Source organism: Dryas octopetala, chromosome 7 (assembly GCF_963921425.1).
Source record: "Dryas octopetala chromosome 7, drDryOcto1.1, whole genome shotgun sequence".
NCBI lineage: Eukaryota > Viridiplantae > Streptophyta > Magnoliopsida > Rosales > Rosaceae > Dryas > Dryas octopetala.
Genome location: NC_141372.1, coordinates 15,234,276 through 15,250,790, shown reverse-complemented (window position 1 = coordinate 15,250,790; position 16,515 = coordinate 15,234,276). Strand labels below are relative to the sequence as shown.

Below are 16,515 nucleotides of genomic sequence, written 5' to 3'. Positions count from 1 at the left end.
CAATTCTCATAAACAAATGTACAACAACAAAGGAACAAACATTTGTATAAAAAAAAAACTAAGGAACGTACATGAATTACTCAAATAAGAACTTACGTTACTATATAATTTAATAAGGAACCTACATTTAATAAAGAGAAAATTACAGATTTAGTCAACTTATTTTATACATAGTTCAATTTTGGTCCACAATCTTTTTTAAGTTCTGTTTTAGTCCACTAATTGTTCCACTTGTTCAATAAAGGTCCATATTTGTTTTCTCAAATTTAGTCTGTCTTTTATCTTATCAAATCTTACCCAAATTCAGCAAATATATACTTGTTTAAAAGCTATGCATCTCTTCTTTACAATCATATAAAGATCATCCTACAGTAACAAATAAATATAATGAACCTAGCTACATACAATTCTCATAAACAAATGACCTACAACAACAAGGAACAAACATTTGTATAAACAAAAGACCAAGGAACCTACATGAATTACTCAAATAAGAACTTATGTTACCATATAATTTAATAAGGAACCTACATTTAAGAAACCTATATTAGAATTTTTTTAATAAGTAACCTACATGAGAATTATTTAAGAAGGAAACCTACATAAGAATTATTTAATAAGGAACCTACATTTTATGAAAATACAATACCTCATGCACCTACAACATAAAAACTTACATATCTCCAATAAAAAATAAAAAACTAACATATCTCTAATAAAAAAACAACTCACATATTTATTACTTTCTATATTTAAATACGAACAATCATAATTCTAATAATTTAATGATTCACTCTAATTTAGTGATTTGTCAGGGAGAGAAATCTAAAATTAACATTAATTGTATAATGGCAAAACTTGTAAATAATAGGAAACTAATGAATTGTTGTTATCTTATGTTGCGTAGGATTTTAAATATGGGCTTTAGCTATTAAGAAAAAAGTAATGGTGTTAGAGTCTATAAAAAATTAGTTTAAAGGGCTAATATGCTAATATCCCTTTTTTTTTTAAGGGATTTCTCTTGTGGCCCAATCCATATTATATTTCAATGATTGAAACCATCTATATTTTAGATCTTTATTGAAATATTAACTTTGCAAAAAATTAGCTAAATCAAAAATAATTTACCCGTTTGATAATCAGACTTCCAACTGGGCTACTCTAACAATTGTTGGGTAAAACTCATCTTTAAATGCCAACTTGCAATCATTTATTATAATTTTTCATCCATGTGATGATCAAATGGTCATGATATATAAACTCTTTTAATTTTCTTCTCCCTATGTGTATCATACGTACATCTCAAAATTTCCTGATTGGTTGTCATCAAATCTCTCGAGTCGATCTTGTGTTAATTTATGGGTTTTAAGTCCATATGGGTGGAAGTCATTCTTGAAAACCGACTTACAAATAGATGGTGTCTATGTTCAAATATTGCATATCCAAAAGTATATATATATAAGGGATGTGAGAGTCTGCTAACACTAACATTTCGCACTAGAATGGGATCACTCTATCAAGTCACTAATCCCCTTTACAACCAAGGTTGGAAACACTCAGTTTTCCCTTTCCACACAAGGCATGAGACACAAACCTAACCCACCACAATGATACACATACTTTGATTCCATTTCAAATCTAAAACTTCTTGCAATTTCATTTATTCTAATTGTCTTTTAAATTATCAAAATAACTTCTGAATATTTTCATCCCTATGTGCATCATATACCATTTTTTTTTCAAAAAGTTTCTTTGTCATCAATTTTCATGAGTTTTGTCACGTGTTACATTCATGGAGGGAATTCATACTTGAAAATCAACTTACAAAAAAATGGTGTCTATGTATTTAAATATTGCTAACATTTCCATTCATGGCCAGGGCTGGAGACACCCTGCTCACTCTTTAGTGTCCGGGATGGAAACGTTGGAATTTCCCCTTTATGCAAGTAATTGAAATATTGAATGAGACACAAAACCTAATTAACCAAGGCATAAGGCATGGCCCCTCTTTTACTCTTCTAGCTAGCGATCTATAACAATCATGAAATAGATTTCATAATATATGCTTTATCTACTCTCATAAGATGTTAAACTTATTGATTGAAAATAAATACTAAAAATGGACCAAAAAGGCCATTTTAGATGTAGATCGACCATAATTGAGAGATTTTGGAATAAATATTTTATGAAAGGAAGTCTTATTTGCATTATCTTATAAAAAGCTTCTTGCACTTCTTTGGGAGAATACAAATATATACACTACAAGAAAAATGTCAATAGATATCACCCATTTTATATCAGATTTGAATGTGACTGATATTATAAAAATTATAATATCAGATAATTTTTTAACTGATTTCTAAACTTTATTAGATATCACATGGTTTTTTTCAACTGATATATAATATTGTCATTTTTCTAAGAACTTATAAAGACATCAGTATAAATTGTTAACTGATATCTTAAAACAACACTTATAATTTTTTTATCCTAACACTGATATGTAATGTGTTTTATCTGACTTAAATTTTTTTGTCCTACTCCCAAGTCCCAACACTTAGACATATACAGATATACTAAAAATTAAAAACCTAGGTCTAGCTCACTTCTCTCTCTCTCTCTCTCGCCGTCGCCTCCTCCTCCTGCCCCTTCTCCCTCTGGTCTCCGTCTCCTCCAACACCCAGCCAAGGACCCGATTCGAACCCTAAATGTGTCAAACCCATTTCCAGCGATCCATCGTTTCAGACTCGATCTCACTCTGAGTCTCTCAAAGCTCAGACACGCCCCCGCGTACGCCTCCCTAATCTGCTCGCTCGATCTACCCAGTCGCCAGTGGCGGCCATTGCCTTGGTCGCTCGTGAAGCATCACCCCTTCTCCGACTTTGGGTTGCGGCGTCGATTGGAGGTTCGAAAAGTATGTGGGTTTCCATTCTCTGTCTTCTAATTCTGTTAGTTTAGGTTTCTAAATTTCTTCAATTTAAAGGGATGAGTATTGAAGATTTCTTCTAATTCATGATGTTACCTGGTTTTTGATCTCTTGCAGTGTAAATCGAGGGATGAGTATTGAAGATTTCAAATTTATCTATTGGATGGAATATGCACATCGTATGTGGGGAAGGGCATTGGGTATTATGTTTGCTTTGCCATTCTCATATTTTCTTCATAAGGGATATATTACCTTACAACTTGGACTGAGACTCTCTGCACTTTTTGGCCTTGGTGCTGGGCAGGGTCTAATTGGCTGGTGGATGGTTAAAAGTGGTTTAGAGGTTAGATATGGTTTCCTTTGTGCTGGTTTGCATTGAAATTTATAAAACTTTTATGGGTGTTTGAAATAATTTCATTTCCCACAGGAGCCAGCATCTGAATATGCTCAGCCAAGAGTAAGCCCATACCGTCTTGCAGCTCATCTTACTTCAGCCTTTGCTATATACTGTGGCCTTTTATGGACTGGTCTTTCTGTTGTCATGCCTGAACCACCTGCTGAATCGGTAGCTTGGGTTCGTGGGGCAGCAAAAGTGAAGAGACTTGCTCTTCCTGTAAGCTTACTTGTCGGAATTACTGCTATCTCAGGAGCATTTGTTGCAGGAAATGATGCTGTATGTAATTCACAATTTGTTTTCTTGCCTTTTACATTTAACTAAATGGATGATATGTGGTTTTTGCTGAGTAATTTATTATAAATATGCTTATATGTGGATTTCCAGGGGCATGCTTATAATACTTTTCCAAAGATGGGGGACACATGGATCCCCGAGGATGTTTTTGACATGAAGCCACTAATCCGGAACTTTTTTGAGAATACATCTACTGTGCAGGTATCTTCACTGACCAAAGATTATATTCTAGCGATTAGAATCTTAACATTGCTATATGTTAGCACTAAGGTTGCTTTTATAATAATAAGAAAAGTTAAAATATTACAATAAAAAGAAGTGAACAATTGGGAAGAGGTATTATTTCAAGTTTTTCCTTCGCTAACAAAACTGTTGAATATATTAATTGTCATCAAATCATTACCTTTGGGCACATAATTTAGCCCCTGAGCTTATATTTTCTTTAGGTGACTATGCTTTTTAAAATTTTGGAATTCCTATGTCTTATATACTGTATTGGCTTCTTGAAGATGAAATGTATATATATTACTATATTAGCATTTTATAATTCATAGCTTCACATCTATATTTCCCTATTTGTAGCTTGACCATCGGATCCTTGCCACTGCAACTTTATGTTCAATTGGCACTTTGTGGTGGTCAACAAAGAAGTTTGACATACATCCTGCAGTTCGATCTTTGATTGGAGCTACTGTTGGCATGGCTGGCCTTCAGGTATAAAAGCTTTCCAATTTTCCATTCATTTTTTTTTCTCTTCGTATATCTAGAGACTAGAAACATGGTTCTCCTTTGCGATTAATTGCCTTAGTCTGATCAGGTTGGTTTAACATTAATTTAATAGTGTTTACAACAAGGAAATCAAATAATCTTGAGGGTTGATGTTCTTGAGGCATTGCTAAGGTACAATTATATACCCTGTATTTGGTTTATTTTGTTCTCTCTAATGGGATATAATGTGTGTGAGGTTTTGGTTTCTCATGGCTTGACATGTATATAGGTTTGGCATAAGTCCAAAGTGTTTATTCTCAGACTAGTTTCTTGATGGAGTGTCTAACAAAAGTCTTCTAGGCTTCTATGTGTTCAGTAGTTCTATTGGCACTGTTGTATTCTATTGGAAAACAATGCCATGCGGCCCCTAGTCTTTTTAAGTCAATGTTGTGCAAATGAAGCTGCATTATAAAATTATGAAAAAAGGAAGGTAAAACCAAGCTGTGTAGAATATTTAAGATAAATGTAGGATAGTAATCTTGAGTGTTCTTAGTTTCATGTATGTCTATTTCTATGTCAATTCATGTATTTTTGCCTTTATTTACAAGGTTATATGATGGACAAGGCATAAGCTAGTTTGCGTTATTAGCTAGAACTCTGCACAAGAACAAGAAGAATTATATTGTAAGTTTTTCTAGCTATTGGGTATACAGTATACTTAATTACTAGTTGGCACTTTTGGAAATGAGAGTCTATCTCTGTTTCTGATATGTTCTCTTTCTTGCATATTTTTGAACATGAATGTTAATTCAAAGCCTTTCAGCAGGCCTACAATGTCTTGTTGAATGTTTGATTCAGTATGCCTTTTGCTCTTTAATTTTTCTGCTGCTGAATCTCTTCTTAATTCGTGTAGCTTCTTGATAAGTTGGTCATACTTAGTTTTATTAGAGGATACATGTGGACTTAATTTAGCATTCTAATTTCCTTATTGCTTGGTCATACTTAGTTGCTTAATTTAGCATTCTAATTTAGCTACTCCCTTTGCATGTGAATGGTTTATCATTTGTGTGCTTTAACTTTTTTTTTTTTTTTATATATGTATTATCTATGATATGTAGATTTGCATATGAATTCCTATATATGGCGTTTGGCTTTCTTTATAATGGAAATGGTTTGTTTCTGCATTATTAATGAAATTGAACAACACAAAATTACTGTTGTCAGATGGGATGAGAATATCTGCATTAGCATTCACCACACGCCCATGTCATACACTAGCTAGACTTAAAATATTGTTGTTAGTGTTACTGAGTATAGGGGTCAGAACCAATCAAATCCACACCACCTCTTGTGGAGTCCAGAGTCAAGTCCACGTGGTTCTTGGTAGCTTGATAGATGGCTTAAAGCTTAATGAAGGGCTTAGATTTTGGATTGGACACCCATTTGCACATGCATATATGGCACCTGCAAATACACACATAGGTATCATTGCTTTAGTGTTCAGCATGGGCTGAGCTAACTAATATTTGCTCATCTTTTAGCAAATGCTGAAGTATGCATCATCTTGTACCTTTACTTTAAATATTTACTCATCTTTCATAAGTGATGTAAGTTCCTTGCACATGCATACAAATTTCTGCTACTTGTTCAGTCCTTTTTTTTTTTTTTTTCAATTATCTATTTTGGGAAGTGCAGGGGATTTACCTGTGGAGCGAGGATTTGACTTGGGCTCTAAAATCTCTTGAGTAAAATGGAGAAGCTTTCGGTCTTCCAACTTTTCAAATTTAACAGGAATCTTTTGGGGTTATCCCATCATAACATGTTGATTTTTCCCCCTCATAGAATCTTTTAGGACGTTAATTCATTCTTCTCTCCCCCTTGATAGGATAGGCATTATTTTGTTGTTTAGTCATCATATTCTCAAATGTATTAAGCTTCTATTAAGTTATTTAAATGTTATTCGCCTATTGCATTTGATTTTTGTCTAATGCAACAAATGTTTTTTTCTTTTCTCCAGACTGTACATGAAGGTTGGATCAGTTGAAGCTGTTCTGTGATAAAGATTACCCAGAGAAGCCACCCAGTGTTCGTTTTTATTAACGGATTAACATGACTTGTGTTAACCATGAAACTGGAGTGGTATGCTTCTAATTTAATTTCATATACATTCACTTGATTTTTTTGTGCAGTTGTTGCTGTGGTTTGCATTTTTTTCTCGCTGCTGCTAGTGATTTGCACTTAAAATATTTGATTGGTTCTGACCCGTATACTCAATAACAGCAAAGAAGGGGCTGAAGGTAGCCATTAAAGTATGTTAACCTTTGAAATGTACACACCACACGCGGAGACACATGTGTGTCAGTATTAGTTGGTAGTGCATTACTGCAACCTTTAATGTTCTTTTTGTTGCTGCTTCTCTTCTTTTCATGGGTAATCTATGGAGTTGTCCTGTGAAGAATTAGAGGGCCTTATCACTTTTTTATGAAAGTGGCTTGTAGAAATTTAGGTTTTCATTAGATCAATGCTCTTTTGTATGTGTAATAACAAAGCAAATCTACTAACAGATTGATAGTTTTCCAAATTATTACTAAATCACAAGTGTAAGTGCTATATTAGATGTCATAAAAAACATGGCCCATGTCTCTGTTAACCTTGTGTGGTTTTGTCAATTAATCTATGATTTTGGATACTTGAACCAGCTGCATGGCCCAAGATTGTATTGCCTTTATGTTGTTCATACATTTGGATTGAATACTTGGAGTATGAAGTGTAATGCAATTGAATCTAATCTGATATGCCTTTTGTCCTTTTAAGTGGTTCATTAAGTAATGTATACGTACTGCCCAAATTTTTGACTAAGTTCAACTTGAAGAAACTGCATCTTTGTGCCCTTTTAATTAAGTTCAGGTTACCAATTGGTCCAAACTGCAGCTGGAGTAAAGGCAACCTTATTTATTCTTTATGCATGTTTAGTTGAAAATTGAGATGAATAAGGCATGCATGTAGTCAGTATATAGGACTTGTGAGATCAATGAATTTGTGGTTAAATTTGAGAATATATATTCCTTTGATGTTTTCAGTGGTCCAATCTGAAGATCAAGCGAAGCGGATACACACAAGATCAAATAGATGAGGTGCGGGTGGAATGGGGAGATTTGTGAACTTCAATTATCTTGAGACCGACAAGTTGGTAGGTGGTGTACGTTTGCCTTTTTTGTGGATAGAATTTGCTGTCGAGCATGTTCATATTTTGCAAAGCATGGAAGAAGATTGAAGATTGGTGCTTTTAATTAGAATACATGCTGCCATGCCAATATTTTGTAAATGGTGGCAAAAGTTAGAACTAGCTAGCTAGAGACATAGTGCTGATTTGCAGATTAATTAGCCTAGGTGCTGCCATGCTAATATTTTGTACATGTGGGCAGCTTTAATTTGGTATATTACAACTTGTGTTTTGGTTTTGTAAAGGTCTTCACAAGCATGTTTTGGTTATCTTATTAGATATTTGTACTGTAAACCTTTTGGGGCAGCTTTGAATATTGTTATTGGTAATTATTGAAATATATATATGGAATGAGAATGAAAGATTTTGTGTCTGCATAAATTTCTGGCCATTTCAATTTACTGGCTCAAATTTATGTATTGATATCCTTTTTAGGTGAAAAAAAACTGATATATAATGTACATAACAACTGGTCTAAAGGATGTTTTGATATCAGTTTTGGACTAATAATTGATATTTTTTAACGCTTTGATATCAGGTTCTTTCTCAGATCTGATATAAAAACAATATTTAGATATCAGGATCTATTCCATACCTGATATTGATATCAAGATTATATATATCAGATTCTACTATAGACCTGATATTGATACTATAGTTTTATATCATATTCTACCTCAAACCTGATATTGATATCGAGTTATATGTCAGTATTAGTATCCAATACGATATCTATTGACCAATCCTGTTGGTACTTGGATTTTATAGATATCAGAAATAATATCAAATTGGATATTCATTTTGTATTTAGGATATCAGGTTGAAAAAGAAAAATGATATAATAAACAATGTTTACATATCAGTTTAAAACTGATATCTAAAATACCATACATTAGATATCACGACGCGCTATATCAGACGGCTACCCAAATAGATATCAGTCCACGACTGATATCTATCGACATTTTTCTTGTAGTGATAACAATGCTATTTTGCACTCACGGATAGCCTTCTGTAAGGAGTGTGGATATCAATATCATTAATCATGAAAGGGGAAAAGAAATAGGAGAATGATGGGTGGGATTGGACATAATATAGGATTCATTTTTGCTCTCCACGGTGAGCATCACCACCATCATGGATGTGTGATAATCATGGCTGTGGAGACACATGTCACCCATCTATGATAATGGTAATGCTCACCACCACTTTTTTGTGGTGAGCAAAAATGGACTCCATAATATATGGCAGAGGAAGGATGGGTTGGACTATAGTGCGGCCCAACTATGCTAATTACTAATAGGCCAGTGCTATTCCGACCACTCTAAACTGCTAAGTTAACTACTCTATCTTAAAATTTCAATTTTACCCTTAAAATAAAAAATTTTAATTTTGTTCGTCGGGTCATTCGACAGTTATCTATCAAAATATTTATGGTTATTCGACAGTTATCTACTGAACATTGGTAGATTATTCGGTGGATAACCACCAAATAGAAATGAAAAATGTATTTGACAGTTATCTGCCAAAATATTTGTGTTTATTTGACCCTTATCTGCCGAATATTGGTGAATGTTTCGGTACATAACCACTGAATAGATCTGGGTGATTTCATCATGTTTTTTGCAATAAAGGGTAAAATAGGAAAAAAATTAGACAAAATATGTTAGGGTGGTCAACTCAACAACTGAGGGTGGTCTGCATAGCCTCACTCTTACTAATATATGGGCTTCTAGGTTCTTTTTTTTTTTTTTGGGTCAGTGGGCTTCTGGATTCTCATGTACTTTAAGTCTGTAACTAAACTCTTCCACTTTTGTATTTTAAAGAGATTATATGGCCATCGTATTGTAAGGATAAAACTAGGTGGGTGTAGTCTAAAGTTGATTAGGAAAAAAATGAGTATTACTTGTTATATTTATGATCATACCGACACTTTTATGTGGCAAATGATATTTTAATTTATACACAAATATATAACAACGATTTTTGGAGTAGTCGTTGTTATCAATTATTTATTGTCAAATTGACATTGGTTGACTTTGTGACGGTTGTTATATATGTACATGCATATAGATGTTGGTTAATTATATACTTTTTAATATATAACTACTCATTAGACTTACTATTTTATTAATTATGAGTGTTTAATGTGACTTTCTTGTTGGAAATACTAAATCAAGCTCAATTATGAATCCTAAGTATTAGTGTGTGTTAATACCTATTTTGTGTCATGTTGAGCCTTAGAATTTATTGGGTCTTAGATTATATAGAGCCTCATTGTTTGTATCATAATTGGGCCTTAGATCGATGTGTTATAACCCATTTAGAGTAATTGTAAAGGTGAGGGTCTTATCATCTATTATAAATAAGGTCCTCCACCTTTTTAGTTGGGGAGAGACTTATAATGCCTCCTTTAGGGCTCTAATATCTCTATATATTCTTTGATTGTTCATAGTGAAACTCTAATCACAACCAAGCGGACGTAACGTGGATCTCATTGAGATCAGGTGAATCACTATATATCTTTGTGTTCGCTTGTGTAATTGTCGTTTTGTGTTTTGATTATTGTCGTTGATGACTTTAGGAAATTTGTGCATCAACAGTGTGTATACACACTTTGCTAAGCTAGCTTGTATACAAATGCACATATATATATATATGTGTATATATACAAAAATGCTTTAGAGCTAATTGGTTAGTAAGATAATACAATATTAACCACCATTTTGGGCTCACTACACAATGTAATCTCATAACTCAAACCGTTCATATTTTAGGTCTCCATTCAAAAATTAACCTTGCAAAAAATCAATCAAATCAGAAATCATTTAACCATTCGATTATCATTACAATCATTTACATAATATACATAATGTTGTATGTTGCATAATGTAGTATGTTGCATGTGCAAATCTACTATGATCCTCAGGAAAACAATACAGATCTAAACGACTAGTTCTCAATCTTATGTAGAGACCAATTTTGCTTTCAAAGATGAAAAGATTAATAAAGCGCCAAGACTAGCTAGCCATATGAATAACATATAATATGTTATCTACATATCCTAGAAAATATACATAGATATGATGAGAAAGAATAAAGATATAGAGCAACCTTATTCATCATCAACTGTTTCTTTTTAATTGTGTCTAAAAGGTGAAAGAATTTTGTTTATGATTATGATTGTGTCAAAAAGTAATTTTATCATTATTCTTTGGGTTTTAATTTTTTGGGAAATTTTTTGGGGGTTGAAATAGAAAAAAATAAAAAATAAAAAAAGAATCACCATTTGCTCTTATTACCCGTTTCTAATAAAGTTTTGTTTGAGGTTGATTCATAAACCATTTGCACTGATATATGAATAGGCTTTTTGGTTTAAATGACATGTAATCTTTTAATTTTATACAGTTTTATTGTACGGCTCTTCAAGTGATGTTTGCAGTTTGCCTAATGACCAGGATCAAATATGGTCTTTTAATTGGAATATACTTTTCTATTGGACACAACTAATTATTACGGCTGCTATTTACACACCTTTTTTTTTTTTCTTTTTGCACATCTTTTTTAAAAAAAAAATCCAAAGAAAAAGACCACCTTGCCCCTCTTTAATTTCCTCTCTTTCTCCTTCCCTCACCCACACACCTCATCCCCCCCTGTACACACACACCCCATCCCCATCTTTTTTTTTTTCTTCTTCTTCTTCTTCTTCTTCCCCCACCTGCACCATTTCTTCTTCTTCTTCTTCCCCCCACCCCCACCCCCACCCCCACCCCCACCTGCACCATTTCTTCTTCTTCTTCTTCCCCCCACCCCTACCTGCACCATTTCTCTTCTTCTTCTTCTTCCCCCCACCCCCACCTGCACCTTTCTCTTCTTCTTCCCCCCACCCCGACCACCTCGCCCTGAGCCCTCCCCTCCTCTCTGGCTCCTCTCTCCCTGCCGCCTCCCCCCGAGTCAGCCCCTCCTCTTTCTCTCCTTCACTCTCTCTTCTCGCCCCACAGACAGCCAAAATCTTCAAAAAAAAAAATTGCAGGGGCTGGACAGACATAGAGAAAGGGAGAGAGCATAGGGGGAAGGAGAGAAAGAGAGAGAAGGGGAGAGAGGAGAGGGGCAGAGAGGGGGTGGGGTGGTTGCCGGCGGTGGTGGGCTTCGACAGTGGTGGGCTGCTCGGCATGATCGGGATGGGGTGTTTGTTTTTTTTCTTTTCTTTTGTTCAGGAGGGGTGTGCAAAAAGAAAAAGAAATGGGGTATAAAGTCTTTTTCTAAGGGTTTATTTTTTATTTTTTTGGAGGGGTGTGCAAAAAGAAAAAAAAAGGTATGCAAATAACAGCCCTCATTATTATTAACGATGTGAATCAACGAGGATTTAGGAGATTTTTTACATTATAAAAAAGAGTTGTGTGTTATAAAACGAAAAGCCTAAACTTGAAGGAGTTAGATGCAATTTAATGTTTTGCACAATTATTATTCTATATGAAATAATAGTAATACAATTCTATAAAAAAAGAAAAAAAGAAATAGTAATAAAACATTGCAAAAACTTGGCATAGATAAATTGACCCTAAGCGAAAGTCTTTCAAAGAAAAAATGTGTATGTCGTTTCTCCTTTCATAATCACCCCATCACGTGAACATCATGTGAAAGGCCGGGCATATAGGGCATATATATATGTGGACTGCCCATTCCTAATTTTTTTTGTTAGTTTATGGAATGCTATTGAAACCAATCACTAACATCCTATATAAGTAAAACGTACCCTAGCTTTTACCCACCTTAAGTTCTCCTACCCCGATTAATAAGATGTTACGGCGGCGCTCTTCTTTAACCTACCAACATCTATTTGTATCAGATTCAGAGACCGATTCAGATGATTTGAGTGAAATCTATCATGCTCAGACTCGGTGTATCAATAAACGGGGAAAGCTAGTTGCAAAGGAAAGTAGAAAAAGAAAGAGGAATAATAAGATAAAAAGCAAAGAAGATGATAGTGGGAGTGCAAAGGCATTGAAGGAAGATCCAGGTTCGAAAATGCTAATTTTCATTTGGTATCTAGTACTTCTCAAAGTTGTTGTCTCTTTAGTTTTACATATACAATATCATTCATTTCATATGATTTTAACACATAATAAAATTTTAATAAAAGCACAAAAAAAAAAAGTGAAATATATGATGACTACATCTAGTCAATCAATAGTCAATTCTAGAGGTTTATTCTTTACTTTTGTCTTGAAGCAGCATGAAAATACTTCTTTTCAAAATGATACATTTGAAGGCTTATTAGCGCCCATGCTCCCTGAAAGTAACTTCGATTTTCACTTTGCCCCTTGAAACTTCATTCCTCCCACTTTGTTCCTAGAACTTTACAAACCCTTTCAGTTCACCCTATTCTGTCAAGTTCGTCAATAGCTCCAGTAAAAAAGCTGACGTGGCCGCCTAAATGACATGGATGAGCCCTTTTAATATTATTTAAGATGTCATGTGGATAGTGGCAAAAAAAAAAAAAAAAGATACCATGTGGATAAACAGTTAATTAAAAAATGAAGATTCCTATTTTGCCCATGAGATAAATTAAAAAATATATTAACCCTTACAAAAAATTTTTACACTTAAATTAAAAAACTAAAATTTAAAAAGAAAAAAGAAATACTTTCTAAAAAAAAGGAAATATATATAAAAATAAAAAAAAAAGAAAACTCCACCCCACCTGGCCACTTGGCCGCCGACCCCACCGCCGGCGGCTCCTCTTTCCGGCGCAGCACCCCACCCCACCCCACCTAGCCACCTTCCTTTATCTGTCTGTCTCTTTCTTTCCCTCTCTTCCTCTCTCTCCTTCTCTTTCTCTGTCATCTTTGCGCATATCCAGACCAAGTCGAAACCCAAAGTCACTGACCTTCGGGTAAGTCGCCGGCCTCCAGTAGGCGATCTGATCTAGGCAGAGACGAGAGAGAGAAGGAAAGAGGGAAGGAGAGAGAGGGAGGGAGGGAGGGAGGGGGAGAGAGAGAGAGAGAGAGAGAGAGAGAGAGAGAGAGAGAGAGAGAGAGAGAGAGAGAGCGGGGAGGCAGATTGGTGGCTGGGTTGGTGGGGTGCGGTGGTTGGCCCGAAAGAGGATTTGCAGGTGAGGGGTCGGCGGCTGGGTTTGGGGTGGGGGATCTGGGTTATTTTTTAATTTGATTAAAAATTAAGTTTTAATTGAATTTTAATTTTTGTCTTAAGTTTTAAAATCATTTTTCATTAATTTTTGAGATAATTAGGCTTAGGTCCTTTAAAAAAAAAACAGTTTTCAGATGGAAACCGAATGTGTTTTAAAATTTATAAGAAAATTCTTTTAATTCATAATAAAGTCCTTTTAATTTATAAGAAAATCCTTTTAATTCATAATAAAGTCCTTCCCCGATTTGAAGGGTATTTCCCCTCCTAGGGTGTAAAATGGGCTTTGTAGAGGCTGCATGTTAGGTTTTAACTCCGAGATTTTGGGCGGAGCCCAAAATCTTGGAATTAAAACCTAATATAAAGCTGTCAAAGAAGAAAAATAAAAGGACTTAATTAAAAACCCTAAATCACTACCGGTCTTAGTCTAAGAAAGACGCATAAAATAGACTAGACTCTAAGTATCCCTTAATTTTTTGTACACTTGGCGTCTTACCTACCAAAATGCACATCCACGTAAGCACCACGTCATCTTTTTTCACGAAGCTCATGACGGACTTGATGGAATAGGGTGAACGTAGTGAAAGAGTTTGTAAAGTTCGCCGGGGTGGGGGGGGGGGGGGGAGCGCAAAGTGAGAGGAATAAAGTTTCAGGGGATAAAGTGAAAATCGAATTTACTTTCAGGAGACATTGGCGCTAATAAGCCTATTTGAAAGATGATTGTGAAGCCCACAAACTATGCCATTGATCAGAAATCAAACTTAAATTAACTTGAATAATTGATAATGCAATTGAATCTCACTAGTTGACTCACAGTATAGTACTCGAAATAGGCACTATGACTAGGGAATAGTACTATATTGATTTGGAAATTGGAAATTAGACAGTACATGAACCATATATATCTCAAACTCAAAGCAATACATGTAACTACGATAATGGATTAGGATAGGTTTGGTGTTCAATTCCCTCCAAATGCAACCAAATATATGCATTTAACTTTTATCAAATTTTAGTTCTTCCATTACTACGAAATTTACAACAAGAATGATTTTTTGATGTAGAAGTTGTACTGAATCTTGCACAAGATTATCAAGAACACATGCACCAGATTTCAGTACCATCGCTTCGCAGGTCGAAGGCTATCTTCATCACTTGGCATGCATTAGTCAAGTCCATGGAGCAATTTTATAATCAACCATTGCACTATCTGACTCATGTTCTTGTGAAGCAGTGGGATCAGTCAAGAATTGGCACTATGGATGAAGAGAAGCCAATGAACAACTTTATTCATTCAAGGAAAGCTGAAAGTACCATCTGGGATGTTGAAGCAATCCATAGAGGTTTCACTTCTCACATTCATCTGGCTAAGCTCTGGCTTTCTGACCCTGGCTACCATGCTTTTGTTGATGGTCGAGGTTATCCCCTCATCTAAATTGAATATATGCATTTGAGTTGAAGCTTATTATTAATGGTGCTCTCTGTTAGATGTGTGGACTTATTATTTGATGATATTAGCCCCCTCAAACCCATTAATTTGCACAGAACTTGTTGGTTTTAATGCTTTGTTGTTCTATTAATCACATATATATTTGGTTATGCTTCTAATATATTAATTCAAGGTACGTGTTTCTTTGCCAATGCCATATGCAAGTAAATTGTAAATTTTTTTTTCTAGAATTTTGGATGGTTAGACCATATAACCTAAAACTAACTAGTTAGTAAGATAATATAAAAGTAACCACCCTATTGGGTCCACTGCACAATGTAATTTTAAAATTCGAACCGTTTATTTTTTAGGCCATACTTCAAAGATCATTCTTGTAAAAAATCTTCAAAATTGAAAGTCATTTAGCCATTTGATTATAATAACAACTATTTCTATACTTTTATCGAAAATACTGATTGTCTATTTATTTGATCTCAATTAGATGACTACATGATTTTCAATTTAATTGATTTTTTGCAATGATGATCTTTGAAGTAGGGCCTAAATAATTGATGGTTTGGATTATGAGATTAGTGATGTGGTGGGCCCAAAAGCATGGTTAGCTTCGTATTAACTTGCTAACTGGTTAGCTTTAGAGCACTCCTATATATATATATATTTTGTACCACAATAGTGCGTTATGTTACTAATATAAGTGAGACTCATTCATCATTTTGTGTGTCATATCACTAATAAAGATGAGATTAATTTGTATAAGAGGACAAATTATTATGTATAATATAACATTGTTGTCACATGTGTAATCAATGCACCTGTTATAATATGGGTGGACTCATCTTTCACCCATATTATGTAAATTTATTATACCATATAATGGTATTATATATGGCTACCCAAGATAAATTTTTGGAAAAGTGAATCCCACTATTAGAGTGATATGATACATGAAAGGTGGTCAAATGGTTTTATTATTAGACCTTATTGATTGGTAAGTTGGTAACCAGTTTGGCTCCCTTATTTGACTTCTCCTAAATTAGTAACTAATTAAACGGCCTTTGTCGACAAAAAGTAAATTTAATCGGCTCTCTATTCTATCCGGACGTAAAAAATTGTGAAAGCCTACATGCAGAGAAAAACAACCAAACCAAAATCTAATCTGGTATTTGTCTATTTATGGAAGGATATCTATTCCTAATTAATTTCGGTAATTTTACTAATTTGTGAATTCTTATGCATAATATTTTTTTAGGGTGAACGTACAATTGTATACAATTGGAACTCCTATTATATAGATTGCGTACTAATAAGGCTCCAACACAGGTCCACCATCTGGGTTGGGTGAGGCCCACTGGACCTCTTTACGTGTGAGA

General features: G+C 34.4%; 1 protein-coding gene across 1 annotated transcript; it reads left to right on the top strand.

Annotated features, from left to right (window-relative positions):
• Positions 1-3,064: 3,064 nt before the first annotated feature.
• LOC147280016 (heme A synthase COX15-like) lies at positions 3,065-15,130 on the top strand. The gene is made up of 6 exons (XM_086252111.1): positions 3,065-3,126; positions 3,231-3,269; positions 3,354-3,599; positions 3,708-3,818; positions 4,200-4,331; positions 14,930-15,130. The coding sequence occupies exons 1-6, from the start codon at positions 3,097-3,099 to the stop codon at positions 15,128-15,130; spliced, it is 759 nt and encodes a 252-aa protein (XP_086108237.1). The 5' UTR covers positions 3,065-3,096.
• The last annotated feature ends 1,385 nt before the right edge of the window (positions 15,131-16,515 follow it).